This window comes from Phaseolus vulgaris, chromosome 9, assembly GCF_000499845.2.
Source record: "Phaseolus vulgaris cultivar G19833 chromosome 9, P. vulgaris v2.0, whole genome shotgun sequence".
Taxonomy (NCBI): domain Eukaryota; kingdom Viridiplantae; phylum Streptophyta; class Magnoliopsida; order Fabales; family Fabaceae; genus Phaseolus; species Phaseolus vulgaris.
Window position 1 is genome coordinate 32199536 of NC_023751.2, and position 23779 is coordinate 32223314.

General features: G+C 32.0%; 3 protein-coding genes across 10 annotated transcripts; 2 read left to right on the forward strand and 1 right to left on the reverse strand.

Annotated features, from left to right (window-relative positions):
• Positions 1-207: 207 nt before the first annotated feature.
• LOC137822748 (CBL-interacting serine/threonine-protein kinase 23-like) lies at positions 208-9196 on the forward strand. Of its 2 annotated transcripts, none has more exons than XM_068627738.1 (15): positions 208-1134; positions 5232-5294; positions 5418-5489; positions 5590-5697; positions 5934-6014; positions 6094-6147; positions 6235-6360; positions 6895-6984; positions 7126-7245; positions 7339-7464; positions 7723-7839; positions 7978-8034; positions 8141-8215; positions 8299-8371; positions 8885-9196. In XM_068627738.1, the coding sequence occupies exons 1-15, from the start codon at positions 943-945 to the stop codon at positions 8902-8904; spliced, it is 1374 nt and encodes a 457-aa protein (XP_068483839.1). In that variant the 5' UTR covers positions 208-942; the 3' UTR covers positions 8905-9196. The 2 variants fall into 2 exon arrangements, with proteins under 2 accessions (XP_068483839.1, XP_068483840.1); XM_068627739.1 differs by having other exon boundaries at positions 295-1134; positions 8750-9196.
• A 2423-nt stretch (positions 9197-11619) lies between these two features.
• LOC137822749 (transcription termination factor MTEF1, chloroplastic) lies at positions 11620-12725 on the forward strand. The gene has a single exon (XM_068627740.1). It carries the CDS (start codon positions 11738-11740, stop codon positions 12644-12646), a length of 909 nt encoding a protein of 302 aa, XP_068483841.1. The 5' UTR covers positions 11620-11737; the 3' UTR covers positions 12647-12725.
• Positions 12726-15265: 2540 nt separating this feature from the next.
• Positions 15266-19471, reverse strand: LOC137822747 (uncharacterized). Of its 7 annotated transcripts, XM_068627737.1 has the most exons (8): positions 19457-19471; positions 18268-18791; positions 16868-17397; positions 16678-16736; positions 16094-16183; positions 15792-15968; positions 15632-15680; positions 15318-15546 (listed from the first exon to the last, which is right to left on the reverse strand). In XM_068627737.1, exons 2-7 carry the CDS (start codon positions 18756-18758, stop codon positions 15639-15641), a joined length of 1389 nt encoding a protein of 462 aa, XP_068483838.1. In that variant the 5' UTR covers positions 18759-18791; positions 19457-19471; the 3' UTR covers positions 15318-15546; positions 15632-15638. The 7 variants fall into 7 exon arrangements, with proteins under 7 accessions (XP_068483837.1, XP_068483835.1, XP_068483834.1 ...); XM_068627735.1 differs by lacking the exon at positions 19457-19471 and having other exon boundaries at positions 16094-16189; XM_068627732.1 differs by lacking the exon at positions 19457-19471 and having other exon boundaries at positions 16094-16189; positions 16868-17409.
• Between the last annotated feature and the right edge of the window lie 4308 nt (positions 19472-23779).

The window sequence follows — 23779 nt, forward strand, 5'->3', positions numbered from 1 at the left end:
GAATCATTCTATAAAATGTTTTAAATACACCAAACAAGATGTCAGTCATCTTATTAAAATATTTTTAATAATGATATCTAGCATAATATTTTGTTTTTAACAAAAACAAAGAAGACAATGTATTTAAAAGGACAAATTTGTTTACCCAAGATTAAGATAATAGATTACTATATTTAAAGGTGGAAATTCTAAATGTATGGCATGATTGGTTTTACATCATGATCCACAAGTGAAATCACACATTTTAGACAATAGATGGCCAAAATAATAGATCTCCAAAATTTGTAGTCATTCAACATTATATTATTCATTATTTACTTAGCCTGAATTTTGGTAGTACGTAAACTAAAAGTCTATTCCTTTGAATTAAACATTGATATAAACAATAGTGATTTCTATACAAAATTAAATCGTTCATTGAATAACACAGAAAGAACCCTCCCTAGTTAGCGCATTCCTTCACCGCTTCTTTTACTCTTCACCTACATTCATTCTTTTCTTCTTCAGATTCAAACCGGCCAAACCAAACACAAACGAAAAAAAAAAATTCGAAATCCAATCTCCAATTCGTTTCCTTATCAGCGAGAGAGAAAATATTTAACCAAAGGCTTCTGGTTTCCCCGGAAGCTTCATTTGATTTTCGTCTTTCTCTCCGAAATTTTGCGTTCCTCAGATTCTCTGCAAATAATGGAGTCCTCCTTCGATCCAACGGTCAACGACTCACCGACCTCTTTCCTCTTGAACCGCCGCGATTGAATTTGTCAGATCCAACGGTTTCTCCGGTTGATTGCGAAGAGAAAGGGACAGGGAAGATGAAGGTGACGAAGTCTCGCGTGTGGCAGCCACTGAAGAAGAAGAGGAGTTGATATTAGAAGGGAGAGAAGGAGAGGAGAGAGAAGAAGGATTGTTGCAGAGAGAGAAAGACACAGAAGGAACAGAGAGATGACGTCACGATCGGGTCAGGGCAGCAGCGAGAGCAGTAGGACCCGTGTGGGGAAGTACGAGTTGGGTCGGACCCTGGGCGAGGGCAATTTCGCCAAGGTAAAGTTCGCTAGGCACGTGGAAAGCGGGGAGAACGTCGCCATCAAGATTCTCAACAAGGAGAAACTTCTCAAGCACAAGATGATTGACCAGGTACAACTAATTTACAATTCATTTTCCTAATTACTAATTACATCTTTCTTATTAATTACCGTGTTCTAAAGAGTGTTATATATATATATATATATATATATATTTAAAAAATAATAGGTTTATATAGAACAAAAAATGATTTGTAAAGTTTGCGGTTTGCAAGCTCTCTTTATTAAACTCGCTAACTTTGAGGGGCTTATTCCGCGGAACTCTCAAACTACATTTACAATTTTTTATTGTTTTTATAGAAGCAACGAATTATAAAAAGGATTTTTTTTTCTTATAGAAGCAACCAATTGTAATAGATTATTTTTTAAAAATTGAAAGGAAAATAAATAAATTTATTTTAAATTGATAAAAAAAAATCACGAATTTTGAATTTGTTGATTTATGTGCTGCTTCTTGCTGCACCTCTCTATGGGTTGTTGTGACACTCATACTTTAACTGAAAATACGTTTTTTATCTTTAATAAAAAAAATACATTGTGTATTACATAATTCTAAAGAGTTTTTAGAAATCAGAAAAGGTTTTTAGATTATATAATCTCAAAATATTTTTCAAATTCAGAAAAAACTGCTATATGATGTAATCTGGAACACAATTTAAAAAACAACATTTCGATCACATAGTTCCAAAACTATTCAGATTATGAAATAATTTTGAATGTTTTTTTTTAAAGTACTTCTACATTCTATCAACGTAGAAAAGGTTCCAAAATTATAATTTTGATTTTTAAATTACTTATATTTTAAAAAAAACATGTTCAAATTACATTAATCCAAAATATAAATTTGTATTATGGATTAGCTACTCGTAATATTTTATTGGATTTGAGAACATGTTGTAGATTATATCAATTAATTGTAAATTATATAATTAAGATAATTATTAAAATATACAGAAAATATAGGTCTCTTCGTACATTTTAACTTTTTTACATAAAAATGACCTTTATTTATAACTAACTCTTCAAACATTTTAACTTTTTTTTTAAACTTTTTATTTCAAACATTTTAACTTTTCTACATAAAAGTATACCTCTATATCCAAATCGGTGATGAGTATTTTTAGTGCATACTAGAAAATGGATATTTTAATTATCTAATTAGTAATGGGATGGGTATAAATATTATACTATCCAAATTCTGCATCATTGCTATTTGTCCTAGTAAATTTTGTTTAAACATTTATTTTAAAATGAATGAATAAAATAAAGTTTTTTGTAAAAAATAATAATAAATTAAATTATTTTATTATTTTATAGAAATAACTTTATTATATACGTTGTTCACACCAGGACCTATTATATACAATCAAATTAATCACAAATATTAACTTTTATTAAATTACTTTGCAAAGAAGGTTGATCCAAAAGGAAGTTTGAAACATTTTAGTTTCAGAGTTTTTCTGATGATTGGTTATACCATTGTTATAATGATAATCTATAATTTTCTAACTTCTTTAATTTTTATTTTAATACAATATTTTTATAAAATTCATATTTCATTTAATTTTGAATATAGTTTAAAAATAAAAATAAAAAACTTTTTTTAGAATATTCATATATTAAACTTTTCAACGGGGTTAAAGATTTTCTCAATCCTTATTAGTATATTATGGATGAGATCATTTTACGTAAGTGTTTTAATCAGTTTTGTTGTTGTTAGAGTTTGCAGTGCATTTTTGGTCTCTGGAAATGGCCATAGGATTCTCATGTTTGTTTTGAGTTGTTGGTTTCTTAGAAGTGTAAGAAATTGGGTTAGAATGTGCATGTCAAATCAACAGATACTAAAAAGTGGAGTTTGTCGAGTGTGCCGTTACTAGGTGTATGGGGAAAGCCGATAACCAAATAAGATAGTATTTTCCTAGTTTTTTTCTCTTTCAAAAAAAATTCCATGATTTACACAAAAGTAAAAAAATTCAATAAAATTTAATATCTTGTTTAGCCTAATTTTCAATAAAATCATTCAAAAGTAAATAGTATGTTTCTAAATACTTTAAATCATACTAATTTAATTTAATTATTCAAATTAATTTTATAAAAACCAATTCTACCTTTAAAAAAAATAGGTTTCCCCTGAAAAAGAAAAGAAAGGAAGAGAGATTGATGTGATAAAATATTTTTTTATATTAATTTTATATTATAAAAAATAATTAATAAAATAAAATTTTAAAAATAATTTGACGTAGAAAAATAATTAGAATTAAAAAAAAAATATTATGAAATTTAATAAATAAAAAATAATTTAAAAATTATTAAAATTTAACTTAATTTAATTTTTTTTATGATTTTAATATGTTTTACTTTAATTAATTATCTAAAAATATAATTATAAAAAAATATTATATTTTTAAATATTGTATATTACATAGTTATGAAAATAACTTAGTGGATTAAGGCATACTCCTATTTATTTTTAAATTTGTGTTCTGGTTTTGAATTTTTGTGTGGGTCTTATAATTTTTTAAATATTTTTTTATATTTTCATTTTGATAGAGTTATTTTTCACTTTATTTCTTTCTCTCTTCTTTTATTTTCAATATAACAGATCTAACCTAAAGAAAAATCCTTGAGACAAAGGGAATAGATACCTACAGAAATACTGATGATTAGTTATATAATATAATAAGACAAGTCAAAGTTGTGAAATTATTGATTATGGATGTGTTTGGCTTTACAATTTCACTTTGACCAATACCTTAGTTTCTAGCTGATAAGTTAATTCTTAGTTAATAAATTAGTAATTTATAAATTTTGAAATAATAAGTTAATTCATTAATTTAGAAGTGTCATAAATTAATTGATAAATATAAAATGATATAAACTGCATAAATTTTATTATATAAATAAAATATAAATTTTTCAAACAAAAATATATTATAAAATATAATTAGAAATTTAGATTTTTTTAAAAATAATTAATTTTTTATTAAACTTTTTAATGCTTCTATTTATTTTTTAAAAGTTATATATATATATATATATATATATATATATATTATTTAGACAAGACATCTTATTTAAATCAGTTGATCTAATAAGAAGTAATTAAATTAAATTTTTATTTATTTTTATAAGTTGAAATTTTTATTTTCTCAATTTAAAATATTGTTACATTGAATTTTCTTTTCCAATTTTTATTGTATAATCTTTACATAACATTATGTAATAAAACATTGGTTACATCAATTTGTAATGTTTCATATTTTCTAATTTGAACTATATAAAAATTTTAAAAAATTTAAAAAATTCAATAAATACTAAGGATCTTGTCTTTTTAAAATTGAAGATGAATTTTTTTCTTTGTAAAATTAAAAATAGATAATAGTAGGTAAAAAGAAATTAAAATAGTAAGGAAATATATTAAAGTATAAAAGATAGTAATGTCAATAATTAAATAACTTACAACCTAGTTGAAGTAGTTTAGCTTATAAAATAGAAAATCTTCCCTTGAACTATTTTGAGATATTTTACAAAAGAAGTTACTGAAATTAAGTTACTAACTAGTTTATGGATATTTCTAATGATACTCTCTCTCCGAAGATTAAGTGTAAGCTAAACTCGAAAGAGATTCTTTGGTCACTGCAGAACTAGTTTAAGAGAAAGAAAGCAGAACTCTGAAAAAGTTTTTTACTCCGAATTCAAACTCAACCAAAACTGTTGTTTTGCTGACGAATTTATGGTCTAACAAGGACAGTCCTAACATAATTAAAATTCAAGTGTTGTGGTAAAAATTATACAGGTCATGATTTAATTTTTATACTCTGTTTTGTGTAATATTAGAAAACAAGTTTTGGAGTAAAATTTTAACTCTTAACATTACTGGTGAGTCTCTCCACGCTTAAGCTAGGAGATTGTACCCTTAGAATTCAGTTTCTGACGTAAATAGTTTGGTCGGTAAAACTCTGAGATTACAGAGTCCTAACCTCAATCCCAAAAGACGTCTTTGTAGAGGTATTTTGAGGCCAAAATAGGTAGCTTGACCATAATAGGTCCTGTTGTGAACAACTTATTTATGTTACAGTTTTTAGTGTTTTCTTTTAGTATAGTTACTCTAGTCTTTCCTGACATTTTCCACTGTTCCCTTATATGCAGATAAAACGAGAAATATCAACAATGAAACTTATTAGACACCCAAATGTCATACGTATGTATGAGGTTAGAAGGCAGTAAATGATTGCATCCAAATACATGACATTTTGTATAATTATTTCTGTTCTCATATTTTCCCTATCTTTCAGTCTTTCCTAACTTCATTATAAATGACTAATCCTTGCGTAGGTAATGGCTAGCAAAACAAAGATATACATTGTATTGGAATTCGTGACTGGTGGAGAGTTGTTTGATAAAATTGTAAGACAGTTTTTGTCTTTACTGTAAGCTTCTGAAGGTCTGAGTCCTTCGTATTATCTCGATCTTTATTTGTGTTTTTGTTGCTATTAACTTGAGCCAGGCACGCAGCGGGAGGTTGAAAGAAGATGGAGCAAGAAAATATTTTCAACAGCTTATATGTGCTGTGGATTATTGTCATAGTAGAGGTGTTTTTCATAGAGACTTAAAGGTCTGTAACTCTTGCACTCTTCACATTTTTCCTTTGAATCCCTTTTCAAAGAGGGAGTGCTGGTGCAGGGCTAAAAAATATGGATTTCTGATCAGAGAATATTCAGTGAAAGAATTTATATTTAAAAGAAGGGATGTATTTACTCAACCACGGGAGTGTGACTGTGTGTTGTGAAGAGAGGGTAGGAGGGAATAAAAAAAAAAAAATAACATGTTCCTTTGTTTTATCTGCTAAAGCCTGAGAATTTGTTGCTGGATGCTAATGGAGTGCTTAAAGTATCAGATTTTGGATTGAGTGCATTGCCTCAACAAGTTCGGGTGAGGACATTCACTAATTTTGAAAAAAGTGATAATATAATTACGTCTAATTGGAAACTGATTATCTTATTGATAATAGGAAGATGGGCTACTTCACACAACATGCGGTACGCCAAATTATGTTGCTCCAGAGGTATCAGCTTTTGCTGCTTGTTACCATTACATTTTATCTCATAAACTTTTATTTTTTTTCTTTTATCACTACTTCCTTATCATCTAGGTGATTCACAACAAAGGTTATGATGGTGCAAAGGCAGATCTATGGTCATGTGGTGTTATTCTGTTTGTTTTAATGGCAGGCTATCTGCCCTTTGAAGAAACCAATCTAACGGCTTTATATAAAAAGGTGATTTTGATTGACTCCATATCCATTTCTTTTTGTTCACCTGACTGAACCCGATTCATATTATTCTGATGTTTCTGTTTGAGAGCATAACAACCTGATTTTTCTCAAACATGTATTATCATTATAATCTTTGTGATTAGAATCAGTAAGAGTTGAAGCAGTTTATGAACTAATTACTAAAGGAATTCTTACAATGCATGTGTGCTCATTATTCTAGTTTGTTTTCTTTGATAAATGAGGTACCTTCTATGAATTCAGTAATTAGCGTGATTTATTTAATGTCGTGAAGCTGTATAGAAAACTCACCATATTGACTTTTGTGAATTAAAATGAACTTAGCATTTTTTGTTAACGCCAACTACTAGTCCTACTATGTTTTCTACAAACCTGCGGATTACTGCGGAAATTACTAAGTTGAAGCCTGTTCTGAAAAAATGTAAAGTAAATTGTGCTGTTCATATATGTTTTCTGTTTCATGACAGTCCTCATGTGTTTCTTTTTCGTCTATTTTGTTTTTCCTATTTCCTGTGACAGATTTACAAGGCTGAGTTCACGAGTCCTCCATGGTTCTCTTCAAGTGCCAAGAAACTAATCAACAGAATACTTGATCCAAATCCTGCCACTGTATGCCCTTTTGTTTTCTTTGCTTATTTACTTATGATCTGCTACTAAGCTGGTGTCTTACAAATATTCTTATTTTTCCCTCCATCTTACCAAATAAGTAAAACAACCTTTATCTGTTTTTATTTTAATGATACGTAACAGAGGATTACAATTGCTGAGGTCATTGAGAATGATTGGTTCAAGAAGGGATATAAGCCTCCCGTATTTGAACAGGATAGTGTTAGTCTTGATGATGTAAATTCTATTTTCAGCGAATCTATGGTAAGTCTTTGGTTTTGATGTGAAGCCTGATTAAATTTTGTTCACCAAAACTTGGATTCTGACCTCTATCTCAATATTGACTGCGGTACACAGGATTCGCAAAATCTTGTAGTTGAGAGGCGTGAAGAGGGGCATGCAGCACCAGTGACAATGAATGCCTTTGAGCTTATATCTAAATCTCAAGGTCTCAACCTTAGTAGTCTATTTGAGAAGCAAATGGTATGTGTATCTTGATAAGTAAATGATTTGTATACATTTTTCTTATTGCAACTTGGCATCATAGAAACCTGACTTGGAATATAAAAAAATAAAAAGAAATAAAAAGAATTGTCCTGTGAGGGATCACAAGTACTATTTTCATTTACTTTTATTTTCTGTTTCACGTACCATCATGTTATGCTATTTGTTTATTATAAGTTGCTGAATCAAGCATGCAAGTTCTTAAATATAATGGTTAAGGCTAGTTGTATTTTTTAGGGACTTGTTAAAAGGGAAACACGATTCACGTCCAAATGTTCAGCAGATGAAATAATTTCAAAAATTGAGGAAGCTGCAGGACCCCTGGGTTTTGATGTTAAGAAGAACAACTGTAAGGTAAAAAATGTATACTGTATGACTTGTCTATTTAGCTAATAACTTGATACACACATCGAAGCTAATTTTTACTTTCTAGAACTAATGACTTGACAATAAGTTCCCCATTCTGATTGTTTATCTTATTCTGCACCTCAGTTAAAGATTCAAGGGGAAAAGACTGGGCGGAAAGGTCATCTATCTGTAGCCACTGAGGTATATGTTTTCAAAGTATTCTTTCATGACATGGATGGCCTTCATATTAATTTGATTGTACTCTGGACTCGTGACTATTTCTAATGCTTTAAGTGTCGCTTCTCAGATCTTAGAGGTAGCCCCTTCGCTATACATGGTTGAGCTGCGTAAGTCTGAAGGAGATACTCTGGAATTTCACAAGGTAAGTTTAATGCACGAAATATGTGTTAATGTAAAACAAATTTTCATTTTCATTAGCTTGGACTAAGTTGTCTTTCTTTGTAGTTCTACAAGAATCTTGCTACTGGGCTGAAAGATATTGTTTGGAAAGCAGAGCCTATCGATGAAGGAAAACATGGTTAGTTTTCTATCAATCTTGATATTTGAGTTGACACAATTAGGATTTTAGCAATTTTACTAATTATTATTAGTGGGGTGACATGTTGATTTGATCGTTTTTGTATATCTTTGTTCGATTCTTTGGTAATGTTTCATTATTTGTGGTTTCGTAAATATTATTATTAGCATGTTTCAAATGATGGGAGGAGGTTAATATTGCTGATCAGTGATTATTTTTGTCTGCTATTAATTTGTTCGAGTTGCCGAAAGGCTAGTATGAAGTTTATAAGTTTGTTTTGGCTGATAAAAATATATGAAAGGGTTTCAAAATATACTAAATAATATTTGAGTTTTCTGGTTTAGCCACTTAACCGATGGTCGAATCATTGACTTGTAGATTCGGCCTTATGGTGAAGTCGATTCCTGATTTGGAGTTATACAAATAAGTTTCATAGTTCTTGTTTTCTGCAATGGTTTTTCCCCCATTAATTTGGACTTGTTATGTAATATCATTTTCAATTTCTATGACCAGATGCCAATCCATCAAAATAATTATCAACCAAAATTTCATCTCCGTACGAAGTACATTCAGTAGTTGTGTTATTAGGTAAGGGTGCTCATTGGAGGATTCTGTGATGGACTCTTCTCCTCATCAGTAAAAATTCCCTTTATTTGAATTGCATATCAGTAACTTTGATTTTTGTGCTGTTACAAACTTTATAAGTGCAAAAGGGAAAACTAAGCTTGCTAAAGATTTCTAATGTTTGTTTAAATGACGATTTGCTTATGTAAATTAGCTTTTATTTGAACCATATATCGATGACTTTTTTTGTGCTTTCACAAATGCAAAGGCGAAATCTAGGCCAACGAAAGATTACTGGTATTTGTTTACATGACCAATTGCTTGTGTGAACGACTTATGGAGTTTCTGCAAGAGAAGTCTCTTATATTATCATTGAGTTTTTAAATCAAAGGATTACCACATCCATGTTTTTAATCCTAAAATAGCCTCTTTATAAAAGAGTTGAGCTTAGCATTGCATCAAATAAATTATTTCAGTAATTAATTATTGATATGATTTGCTATAATTAGAAGAATATATGTTCATCAACAAGGAAGGTTAAAATTGGCGGTAATTCAAATTTCGCAAACTTTTCGTCCCAACATCGTGTGTTGTTGAAGAAGTTAATAAATTTGTTTTTATTTCTAATTAAGTACTAACTTGAAACGAGTGGAAAAAAACCCTTTGAAGAAACTTTGAAAGATAACTACAACTATGATAAAAAAACATTTAGATTAAAAAGAAAGGATAAAATCACAATTCTTTTAACTGGTTTACTCGAACTACATTCAATTTTCTATAGTCAATTTGACTTTAGGATTTTACTATTAACAAGATTGTATTATACTTATACCTTAATTCATCAATGAGACTCTAACCTCTAGTAAAGATTTTGGGATGCAAAATAGATTTTTAAAAGCCGTATCTAATTGTTTTACTTAAGAGATCCATCTATTTCTCCGTTAGGGAATATGTTACACTAACTAAGGTAGAAACATGAAGAACAAAGAAAAGAGAAATTTGTCTGCAAGTTATTTTAATTAAAAAAATAGAGAAAAGTTGTTATTTCTATTTGCAAACAACTATTTAAAGGTTCATCTGATAATAGGCCTTAGTCTAAGACAAAATTACTGTACCATATTATTTATGACATGCACCTATTCATTGCTGATTAAAAAAAAAAAATTATAACATGCACCCAAAACAAAATTTAAAACTCAACATTGCCCTTGATTTTATTTTTCTTACGGATGCACAAAAAACATTCTGGATTTCAAAATTTGAAATGTCATTTTCGTATTTCATTTAAGCTTTCGGATGGTCATATCCAGAAGTAACAAAAGGAAGTTATGAGTTCTGGATTTTTATATCCGAAATGGTGTACTGTAAATGGTGCTGAGCATTGAGATCCGTAACTAGTTTATATTTGCTTACAGATCTTGACATTCAGAAGGTCATTTATGCTGTCCAGGTAAGCTTCTGGATGGTGAAATCCGAAAGTGACATATTAGTTATGGATTTGTATATCTGGAACTTTATGATTTGATTTACGTATATGAATATAAGGAGGGCAAAACTTTTAAATCATTAAGGACAAAATGAACATTTCATATCAGTTTGTTGGGTAGGTCTGAATTGATATGATGCAGGGAGAATCAGTCCAAAATTAAAAGGCTAAGGTCCAATGGAAGCCCAAACGAAAATTACAAAGACAATACACTGAAAAGGGACACCAGACCCAATACAAAAAATAAAGATATAGGTTCTTCTTGCACCCACCGGGTGCTAAAATTTCCATTAGACCCTTAACAAAAAAAAACCCTCAAGCAACCCCATCATCTCTTCTCTTCTCTGCTTTCTCCATGTACCAGTCCCACCATCCAAAACTCAGCTGCATAAATGTAAACAGTAGACAATATCTTCTTCTGAGAGTAACAAACAATATTGACAAACAGGTTAAAATACAAAATTATGTTAAGAATTCTATGGTTCAAAATTATGTTAGAATACCCTTACCTGCTTATGAGTAGAGCAATGTTTAACGAAACAAATACTTCATGAGGCCCCTAATTGAAAGAGACGCACACCTTTACCACTAGTTACCCATTTACCTAAATTATGTTCCCCTCTTAAATAGCCATGGCCAACTCAATCCTCAAACTAGTGCAGAGTCCTCAAATTTTGAACTTGTCTTCTGTAAAGTGGACAAGCAAGAGCTTTACATACAAAAGCATGCCCATATGATTCATTTTCATGAAACTTTAGCATTTTTTCTTGCTGATTTGGACCATGCCACCTAAACCCTCATTAAAGAGCATGATCCTTATGATGTATATATAAGTGGCTTCTATCATCTAGGAGACACATCAACAAGTCTACTTGCTCCTCAACTTCAAGCGCAAGTTCTTATCAAGGTGAAAAATCTTGCAAAATGGCTAATGAAGATAAGGTGAATACTCAACTTATCTTGGGTTCACATTCTTAAAATAAAAAACTTGTTTGAAATAGTTGTGAAAATTAAATTATTTCAGTAATATATTATTATCAGAATGAATTTTTGTTTGAATAAATTTATTAAAAAATTACTTAAGAAAATTAACTTTGCTTGAAAGTTTAAAAAAAAAATACTTTTTTATAAGGATTGTTATGGGAATCTGTTATGCAGTGATATCCATTTTGAGCCAATCAAATTTGCAACATATCCATACGTGTCATGCCGCAATGGTATGACATCTCCATGATAGCACACGCTTTACCTCATCCCTTCTTCTCTCTCTCTCTCTCTATGCCTCACTCTCTCTTTCTCTCTCTTCACTCTCCGCCATGCTCCCAGCCGCCGGAGCCGTCGCGTTACACTCTTCTCTTTGCTCCACCCCTTCTGAGAAACCATACTCTCCTCTAAGAACAAACCTTCTTCTTGTGGCACCCAAACCCAAAAGCATCCTCCAAAACCACCCACTTTATCCCCCAACCCACGCCAAACTCTCCCTTGAATTCAAAGAGAAAATTCTCTGCCTTGAGGTAATGGGTATTGATGCAGGAAAAGCAATCTGCCAAAACCCTGATCTCCGTACAGCCACCATGGAATCCATTCAATCCATCATCACCTTCCTTTTCTCCAATGGCATTCTGGAAAAGGACCTGCCCAGAATCTTTGGCATGTGCCCCAAGGTTCTCACCGCTGACATCAAAACTGATCTCTCCCCAGTTTTTGATTTCATCTTGAATGAACTCAAAGTTCCCGAACATAGCTTCAGGAGGGTGGTCAATAAGTGCCCAAGATTGCTTGCATCCAGTGTGAAAGATCAGCTTAGACCAGCTTTGGTTTACCTAAGGAGACTTGGATTCAAGGATTTGGGGGCCTTGGCTTATCAAGATTCTGTTCTCTTGGTGTCTAATGTAGAACACACCCTCATCCCTAAACTTAAATTTCTGGAGACTTTGGGACTTTCCAAGGATGAGATTAGGAGTATGGTGTTGAGATGTCCAGCACTGCTCACTTTCAGTATAGAAAATAATTTTCAGCCAAAGTATGAGTATTTAGCTGGGGAAATGGGGAGAAAATTGGAGGAGCTGAAGGAGTTTCCTCAGTACTTTGCTTTTAGTTTGGAGAACAGGATAAAACCTAGACACATGGAGGTTGTGCAGAGTGGGATCACTTTACCTTTGTCAGTGATGCTTAAAAGCAATGATGAAGAATTTAGGGAGTTGTTAAAGCAGGGGGGTGGTTGACTATAGTGGAAGCATTCCATTATATGTATTTATTTCTGTGAATGCAAAGTTTTCCAGTGAAGTTGAACTGTTTGATAAATTGTTTATATGCCTTGTATTTTCGACTCCTCATGCGAAGTTACTGATATGTATACTTAGTTAAGTTGCCGTCTCAAATCTCTGGCTGCGTTTTTATATTATCGAGTATATTGATAATACTGAGAAGCAAAGGTGAATGAAGTTTGAAGTAAAGTAATTTCATATTTTATCAATGGAACTCGGAAACTTTATCATCTAGGTTAGCAGTTAGAAAATCAGTTTCTGCAAGAATGGAATTTTAATAAAGTGTCAAAAGATTGAAGATCATCAACAAAGAACATATTACATGATGTAGGAGTTATAAGTTTCATATTTTCCTACCATTAGCCAGTATGTGTAAGAGTTGAAATTTAAATTCAGGTTGCAGTACGAGGCTTTGTTCATACCAGTAACTATACGAGATGCTTGGAATATTTCAATTTCATTATTTGACCATATCTAAACACAGCAAGAAATCTATGAAGTAGGAAAAAAGGCTAAGGAATCTGAGTACTAAGGATAAGATTATCTAGCCCAAAGAGTTCTGATAACTCTTGATTTGTTCCTACTTTCATGCCTAATTGTATCCTCTAAATGTTGCTTTTGTTCTTACCTGTTTTCAGTAGAGATTTGTATTTTTCATGGTAATAGATGTTTTAGTATAAACTGTAGTAATTCTGTTCTTTTTTAAATAAATTTCTACATTCTTCTACTTTGCATAGTATTCACTGATTTGTGTTTTTCATTGTAGAGAACATTTTCGGTTGATATTGAATGAAACAGATTTTTGAAATTTGGAGATGCAAATAAGATATTTAAAGCATGAAGTTTAGAATCCAGTGAAAGAAAAAAAAAATAAAAAACTGCAGCAGATGAAGAGTTTGGTAGAGTTGTATATAGGGGTAAAATTGTAATTTCATTTTGTCCAGCTGTTTAGGCCCATGATTTTGCTTGTTTCAGAATTGTAAATAGGCATTATGTGGTGTAGAAGATACAGGAGATAGCAAATACAATTCCTATTTAATACAGTTTTCAGTTTTGTTAGTTAAATTCTGTTTTGTGCTTCTTTCGATTCTGTCTTTTAGAATTCTGCACTTTCTTCTTCTCTTATCCGGTTCATCTTCTTCTACTGTTCCATGCTTTCTGATTCTTGCTTCTTACAATGATGTTCTTCTACGCATACAACTTCAATGAGGAGAAAAAAAACTCTAGAAGTAAAGAATGCCAATCATGACCATGTTCAAGATGGCTTCTACTGTTGTAATCTTTTAGTATTCAAGTCTTGATTTAGAATTGTTTGCTTTGAACATACAAACCTATTTTCTTCATAAAACAAATAATTTAGATTTGATTTCCTAGCATCCAAGGGTGAAGAAAGATTGACTGTGGTTATTGATTGATATTCTAATAATACTTCTATATTAGTATTTTCTTCTCCTGTTTGTACCCATTTGGCTTTTTAATTCTGTTTTCTGGTTAATACATTTGTTTCAGTTCAGTTTTAATACATGTTCACTGTCATTTCATTTTCAATTCCTAATGATGCACGAGTATTCTTCAAGTTTACTGTTTCAGTTAGCTTTCTGAGTTTTAATTTCATTTACTGCTTTATGTTTCTTTTCATATACACATTCACCTGAATCTTCCAATTTCTATTTCAATTGCAGTACTAATCACATAGTCTTTCAATTTTCCAGAATTGGTAGTTAATTAGGTTTTTAGTTAATTCAGTTTTGTTAGTTTTTTCAGTTTTTGATAGATTTCCAGTTTTCATTGTTTTGTTTCAGATCAGATTAATTAGGTTTTACAGTTGTTACTGTTAACATAGTTTAGTCAATTTTTCATCATTGCTGACCTAGGTCTACCTCTATATTGCACTTGTAAAGGAGGACTTAGTTGGTTGAAAGCATACACCACAGTGGTTGTTAAGTTCAAACGTAAATGGGCTGCAGTTGACGAGATCTGAATGGAATAAGATTCCAAAAGAATTAAAAAGAGATTATTTCTTGATTTCATGATGTTGGGAACAAAAGTGAAAAGGTTAAGTAATTTCATATTTATCAATGGAACTGACACGTTTGGATTAATTTGAAAATTTGAGTTACATTTGTAACTGAGTTTGCAAAATTAAGTCCAACACTTTTTTGTACAAAATTATGTTCAGGAATTTTAATGTATAAATATATTTTAAAGATAATCAAACATTTTGTGAAACTAAATTTTTTCTCTAATCAAAATTTGAATTGGAACACTCCAAACTAAAAACCACATATGGTGGAAGTTTTATCATCTAGGTCAAAAGGTCAGAAAAAAAACTCTGCAAGAATGGAATTTAATCAAGAGACCAACAACAGAAAATATTACATGTACATGATGTGGGTGTAAGAGGTTTCATATTTTCCTGAGTAGCCAATATGTGTAAACATGGAAATTCCGGAAATATTTCAATTTTATAATTTGACCATGTGTAGACACACCAAGAAATATCTGGCGAAGGAAAAGGGGCTAAAGGAATCTAAGAGCATGTGATGATAACTGATAAGCTTATCCAGCAGAAAGAGCTGAAAAGGAAGATGGGCTGTTGTTTTGTTGATGAGATCTGAATGGAATAAGGTTCCAAAAGAATAACAAAAGGCTAATTTATTGGTTTCATGTCATCATATACAAATCAAGTACTGAAACCAACCAAATAACTTCTTGTTAACTACTTCCAAAATAATACCTACAAAAGCGTCAAACAACTTACGATACAAACACAAAACAGTAGATCCATGATCCACCAGTCAACAGTTTGTACAAACGGACATGCTGCTTTCAAATTTCATGTACATCTTGTGTATTTGCTGCATGGACATGATCACTTCAGTCATTCAAAATGTTTGCCCACGAGCTCTAAACCAAAATTGAGTTATCAGGAATTGTAGTCACCTTCTGTTTAGAAGGAAACGTCTTCAGAAATGAATGCAGTCCATGCATCCTGTTCCAAAGAAGATATGAAATTAATTTCTGTGTTGATCCTTAGCCTATAATTTTTTGTCTATGCAACAAGTAATAGGTTTTATGCATATATGACACATATTTCACGTACCTGAAGAATGGAGAAAGCCTTCTCTGCTATATACTTTTGTAGGGGTGTTGCTCCTCTTTGCTGCAGTTTGTCAGGGTGGAGGCATAATCTTGCTTTCTGGTAGGCCTTCTTCACTTGTGAACTTTCTATTAGGTTCGGAAGAGGAACAGCATACCAGCCACTCTCAGGCCATAATATCTTTTATTGAAAACATAAAATAATGTCAATTCTCCAGTTGTTTTCATGCTTAGAAAGGGGTATAAAACTACAGAAGATTCAATAAATTGTCAATACTAATATATCAGCAACAAAGAAAACGTTACATCATCTAGTGTTGACAGGAGTAGCCGAATGTCAGTTTCCTTGCCAGATGACCACAATCTTATATCTCTGTCCAACTTCTCTGTTTCTGCCTGTCCCTTCGATAGAAACAACAGAACAATCCATATAAATCTGTGTTCTAAGATAAATGAAATGGAACTAAAGGAAAATCCTACTATGATTCAGAGTCACGTATTTTACAAAGCTGGAAGTTTCGGCTGCTTGAGAACATAAGAAGACTTGTAAATTTTGACAGGAAGGGAGTTGCAGTCTGATTAAACTCTTACTCATTTCTAATCACAACCTGTAAATATATTATACAACTTGATCGAATATTTATGATTTCTTTCTATGACCATGTATTTTTATCAATTTCTGAAATGATATTATCTTATGGAAATGATTTCATCAATATTTAACGTAGTTTTTTTATATTTTTCTAATTTAACATTTCTATCTAAAACTATAGGCAATACGGACAAATCTAAAAATTGAGGTAGTGTCATTACAAGCTTTGTATCAGGAATATAATGCATACGTTTATTTAGTTACTCATAAGCAATGCTTATCCAATATAACATACTACCTTCGAAGATTTAACGTTTCCCGTTTCATCACTATGGCATTCATCTGCATCAGACCTTCCTGCATTATATCGAGCATATTTGAATTAGTTTATTTCTGAGATAATTTTCCTAAAAATAATGAAAGTATTCTTTTAAAGATAAGCTGAAGAAAGCAAGCATAAAATTTATTTGTCTGGTTAAGACAATCACCTTCCACCGCTGTGGTTTGTTCATTGTTTTCATTTCTCAAGCTTGATTCTTCATCAGAATTTCGTGATTGAAACCTCTCCTTGGCCCATGCTATTGCTTCATCAATGTCTGCTGTTCCACAACTTTCCTCTCTGAAATTGGAGTTTACCTCTATGACATAGGAGCTCATAACTTCATCATCGTCCTGTTCTATAACCAGTTCTGGAAGGATATAATCACGACCTGAAGATTTTGCCTCAGGTTCTTGACAAAGCCCAGAGACAGCAGAAAACGGGGAACTGAGTTCCCAGTCATCAGCGGATACCTTCATGCTTTGGTATGAATTGGATTCGAGACTAATTGTCTCTGGTGAGGAGACTCTTCGTGAGAATCCCAAATGAGGACTCTTGAAGCTCTCCTTGTACTCATTATCCTGACAATGAATTTCAAATGACTGATTATTGAAGGGAAAAAGTGGCCCCCCTTGTTTAATTGGGTGTTCCCCAGGCATCATAGTGGTTGAGTTCCATCTGCATGGGACATTGATTGGCCTGAAACAATCACTGAGAAACCTCTGAGTTCCCATAACTAGGCTACGATAGTTTCACAAGGCATTAAATCAATGTTTCTAAAAATGGTTTGTGACTGCAATTGTGTTTACAACATCAATCTTTTCAGGATCAATTGCAACTGAGTCAATCACATTAGTTCATAATTTTTCACAATATTAAGGAATGCCACAGCTGTTGCCATAACTGCAATTAAAACACTTGCATTAAATCTTCTATACACTTCTGCTAAAAAAACCCTGCATATTGTGGGAAAAAAATCTTTCTAGCTGGAGAAGACAGCAAAAACCAAGGACAAACAACTACTTGGCCCAAAGGAAAGGTGAACACTACAAAAAAATAGGCTACCTACCTCACTTTCATAAGTCAGTGAAGTATACTTTTCAAACAAGTTAATTCGTCTACTAAACGTTCAACATCTTTGAAGTCATATTTATTTCAAAGTTTAGGTCCCAAATTTACTGAAGGAAAAATCCTAGCAATACATTTTCTATATTACACTCCTTTTAACTCTTTCAATATTACTGAGAGAAATTTAATCAATAAAAGAGAGTTTGTTACAATGAAGAAATTAGCCTGTAGTCTAGTACTACAAAATCTTTATAATTCCAATTATACAATTTATAATAATAAATCAATACATTTAACTATATATCATTTAAAAATGAATAATGATCCAAGATGATTCCTAGACCACTGATAATTTCATCTGGTATCGAACACTTTCTTCTGAAAAACCAAAATCAAACTCCAATCGCAAATAGAGCTAATCATAGAGGGCAAAATGGTCAATTCAGAACGTAACTGACCCACTCTCGAAACAGTTAGTTGGTTGGGATTTCATTTCAGTACCTGAGCTTAGAAGCAAAGGCAGATAATGCCACGTCATCACCGATAGCCGGCCGGAGAGGGCTCAGCTCCTCGGAACTCAGCGCCGACGACGAATTCGACTTCGATTTCGCCTTCGACTGCGGCCCCGACCGCTCCCGCGACCGCCGGTCATCGTCCGACCCTAATATGTCGCTGTAAAACGCCTCGTTCTTCGCTGGAATCCGGAACACCGGCAAGCTCCGGCCGCCCTTCGCATTCGCCGGAGAAGAGAATTCCGGCGGTCGGAAAACCTCCTCGTAGAAGGAATTGGACCTGGAGAACTTGTGCGCGAGGAGGCTCCTCGGCGGGCCTCCGAAGACGTCGGCGAAGTCGTCAGGGTCGAGGGTTTCCGCCTCGGCGGTGGCGGCGAAGAAGATGGAGCGGCGAGTGCGGGAGGCGGAACGGTCCTCCATGGATCGGCGGCGAGGAAGCCCCGTGGTGAGTCCCATTCGCATTCTCCAAGACTCGTCCATTTTCCGGCGAGGTTGTTTTACCAGAATATTTGACTAGAAGAAACAAAGTGTGGGTTGCGCTTATATATAGAGTTGAGGAACATAAAACAAAAGATAATAAAAAAAAAAAACAGTTTTGTGAAAAAAGCCACTGATTGACTTTTACCCTTTTTCTTTCAGCTTTACTTATTTTCTAATAATCAACAACTTCATCATCTACAGTTACTGCCATTGATTGCGTTCCTCTAATCACAATTAAATCTTACAAGATTGTTTCAACTTCCATTTCAAAAGATCTGGTTCGGACACAAACATTCACTCTATACATCTTTTTGTTCTACAAATATTTACTTTTCTTTATTTAGTGTATTGAAACTACATAAACCATTGTTTGTAAATTGCTCAAAAAGGAGAAATGTATATTTAAAGTGTGTTTACCTTAACTTCTAAGTGGTATAAGACTATTGGGTATAGCAAAAGAAAGTTGATTGGTAAGTATATTTGATTTGAGAATTAGATATAAATGAAGATAAAAAAAAGTGTCCTTAATGGGTTAAGTAATGGTTAAGAAAGGATGGTTGTTTAATAGTTTGGGGTTGGCATTATTGTGGTGTTGTTTGATGAATGATAAATTTTTGGTTTGTGTGAATGATTAGTGATAAGTGATGGGAAATGCATAGTGGAATAATGTGGAATAGGGCTAGAGTTGGTTTGATTACCTGGAAAGATGCATAGGCTGGAATTGGAAGTCCCCACAGACATCATCATGCTGGTGCTGGCTATGTTTGATTTTCCCTCCTCCTTTTCATTATGCTTTTATTTTTCTTTTTTGGGTGGGGGCAAGTGGTTTTGTTCTATGCCACTGTCCACCCTTTTGCTTGTCCTCATGCAATGTGGGTTTGTAGAGCCACATTTCAAGATTCAGGCAAAAGAATAAGAAGATAAAATTCATTTATGGAATCTACTGTGTGTATGTATGTACATCTTCGGATACTGTCACTCTCTAATACTTTGCTTTCATTTGAGGGAATTTGATGAAAGTGTCAGAACCATGGATTTACCTGTATGGCTCAAGATAAAGTTGCCAACGGGGCAGGTGAGGGAAAGGATGATTGGTACCTCACAAGGCTACACTGCATGCCCTAAATTCATTTCTCATCACACCCTTTTCTGCCTTACTCTTACTTTAAACTTCCATTTAGAGATCATAATCAATGCAATTCAGGTGACACTATCATACGCCAACACAGAGGCCTAATCATTCTTAGGTTTTTCATTTCTCTATTTTATTTCATTTTGCTCACATAACCTAACCACAAGGAAGAACATAGTCACACAGAATTGTGGTGCTAAAAATAAACAACATGGATCCCCATTCTCCACTGTTAAGTACTGATTAGCAATAAGACCAGTTTGTTAATTGTTTTAATATGAGTTGAGTTAGCCAATTTATTGGACCACAAAACATGGTTTAACTCTATTATGTAGTGGTCCAAAAACATGATTCAGAGGTGAAGTGAGTTAACTCTACTGTTTAGTGTGGTAGGTAAAGTGGGAACAAGTCTAATTAAAAACTCATGATTTTGGATAATCATGGATCAATGGAATTAGCCCTGGGTCCATTAGATATTGCTGTTCACTGATAGAGTGCTTTTGTCAATCTGTCCTGAAGTGCATGCCATTCATAAGAAGCTATCAGGTGTGTTTTTCCAGCCTATACAACAACACATTCATAACTTCATAACAATAATAATAATAATAATATATGGGTATTTTGCACGTCAATTTTTTAGATCACTTTATTACTTTTCAATACTTACAATTAGATTGATTACAAATTAAGGTGACCCCGTGCAAGTATAATAATAATGTTAAAGGTGATATAACACAAAGTAACCAATGTGGTGCAACTGTCAATTCCAGCAACATTAATTAATTCTTCCGCAAACCATGTTTGTTCCCTTCCTCATTGTATTCAGATTTGGAAGAAGTTTTGTTTCTCTTCATTTTGTAATCATCCTACTTGTTCTATCTTCACAATCTGTTTCACTTTTCCCAGGAAATTCTGCATGCTCAATTCCAATCTGGCACTAAGCTCTTCTCTCAATTGCTCAGAAAGAAAACTCTATTAGGCAAGCTGAACATCTGGGTTAACTGATGTGAAACTATTTAACCTAACCATTAAGTTTGAGTCTTAAATATACAACTTCATTAACTAGTTCTATAGAAAGTTTTGTTGTTTAAAATTATCTTTGCTTAATAGTTATCTAATTGGACTTAAACATATAGAAAATATTTGTAATTAACATGTGAGATTTTGTGTGAAAGACGTGTCAAGAATATGAAATATGTCATCTTTGACGTATTCAAGAACAATAAATGTGTCTGATCTATGTAGATGTATCCGATACTATGTCATTACATATTCATTATGTGTCTGTGTCCGTGTCCGTGATACGTAAAAAACTTGAAAATAAGAACGTGTTAGAACTTCATATGCTATACCAAAAAGACCATTGTAGTTCAAAGAATTTATAATTATATCTGTTTATTTTTTGAATTTGAAAAGATTAGCAAATGAATTTAAAAGGGTTTCAATATTTTAATTAGATTTTTTGTATGTTGTATTTATTTCTTCTGTTTGTGTGGGTACTAGCTATGTTATTACATAGTATATTCGTTGGTTATTCTAAACACTCTAAAAGAGCATGGGGATATATTGATAGAACACCAATGTCTGTATTCTATAAAGACAGGGAAGAAATGCCACAAGGAATAAAAACAAAGGCATGCATGCTTTGTATAAATAGTCTTTTCACAGAACACGCCTTTCATCTCCACCAATTGCCATTAATGCACAAGTGATATTATGAGTGTGCATACGTATTTCAAAAATTACATCTTCAAAACTGGAAAGATTATAATACATTAACAAAATTATAAAATAAAAATCAATTTTAGAATAAAAATAATTAATTATTATAGTGACTAAATTAGAAACTATTTTAAAAATTAAAAAAAAAATATGATTTCTAAATTAATTTCTATTATTATTAAATGGTTTCTAAATTGATATCTAATTAGTTATCAAGATTTTTCTACCAAATTTAGAATCTAAATAATTGGTAGTTAAAATTAGATATCAATTTAAAAATTATTTAATAATAATAGAAACTAATTTAGAAAAAAATAGTCTTTAATTTAATTCTTATAGCAACTAATTATTCTTGGTTTCTAAAATTGATTTTTATTTCATGATTTTCTTATAATGATAAGTGAAAGATATTTTTTTTTATAATATAAATACATCATAATGTACTGTGAATGAAGATAATTAAGAATCATAATAATAATTTTCAAACTAAAGAATTACATTCTAAAATAGTGTTGGGTGTCAATAGAGAGAAATTTCAAAGTTAAGGAATTTTGTTACTGGATTGAAAAAGTACTTTTATAAGATTTACGTTTGAATCTTATTAATCTCGGGCAATTTTTTTTTCTTTTAACAAATTGGGTTGTTTTTTAAAAAATTACAAAGTTAGATAAGTTGTGTGAACGTGAAACCACTTTACTATATTAAGTTAAAATTGTGTTATCTTTACATAATTTTAATTAACGACCTTTTTTAAGTAAAATTGTGTCTAAATAATACAAATTCATTTTAAAATAGGTTACACTTTAATTTTTTCTGATTTTTTTTTAATTTGTTTGTAAAAAACCAGGAAAAATCCATGGAAAGAGAGGAAAACAATAAAATCAAAACTATTTGTAAGTTTTAATATGAAATCATGAGAAAAATAATGGTATAGTTTATACTCTTTAAATGTACGTATGTTTATTTTGATTAGAGGATAAGAAGAAGAGTGTAAGTCACTGAGACTTGTGATAAAACACGAAAGAGAGAAATAGAAAGAAAAAGAAATATATAATAAAAAAAATAATTATATGAAATTGTTATTGAAAAACTATAGTATATAAAATAGTTGTCGTACTGGTCGGTCAGTACGACAGCGGGAAGCCTAGCATCCAATCAGGACCGATCGACACAACCAAATTCGTTATGTCTAATCAGAAAATTAATAAGACTAATCAGTGGTCAAACATTAAGTAATGTACTCTTAATCATGATTCAAAACTCTAATTCGGCCCAATAATAAATGGTACATGATAATCATATACATAGGTACAGATTTCGAGAATAAAATATGTCATCATTCGGTACTAATAACACAAGTGTCGAATACCAAAATCTTATTTGAGCGTCCTTTTGCAGGTATTATCCGAACTTGGAGTTCACGAATACGAGAAGTAAGAGAGTAAAAGGAGAGCACAAAGATCTTTTCAACAAAAAAGAAAGAAGAGGTAGACTAACCATGAAGGAAGACAATCATTCTATTGGTTTCAACTCGTTTGAGTACAATTGTGTATATACTTATTTTATTTTTTTTAGGAAAAGATTTTATGTAAAAATATTTGTGTGTAATATTGTAAAGTTTATTAACTTTATATTACTCCTTTGAGGTAAAGGAACTTTTATTAATTATTTAATTCTAGACCAAAATATATCATAAATTTTGAATTGACGTAGCTATTGTTCTTACAACAAGGACCAAGAACACTAGAATTAGGTTGACAAGATTAACTCTTATACAAATCTTCCGAACTTTGGGCTGGACTCTCTCGGTCTCTTCTTGGGCTGGATACTCTGGTCTTCTCCTCACATTGGGTGCTCTAGGCTTCTCCTCAAGGTAGATGCTCTCGACTTCTCTTTCAACTAGATGCTCTCGGCTTCTCCTTCAGCTAAGTGCTCTCGGCTTCTCCTTCAGCTAAGTGCTCTCGGCTTCTTCTCCTCTCAGGTGGGTGTGTGTACCTGCAAGGCGCTCCGATGCCAAAGTCAGATATAGTTTTATGTTCATCAGATAAATTGAATCTTACTTACCTCTTGAGTTGAACCTCTATTTATAAGGATCTCTTATTGGGCTTAAGAGTTACTTGGGTCTTTTCTTTTTGCACCTAACATTTTGAAAACACACACATGTATA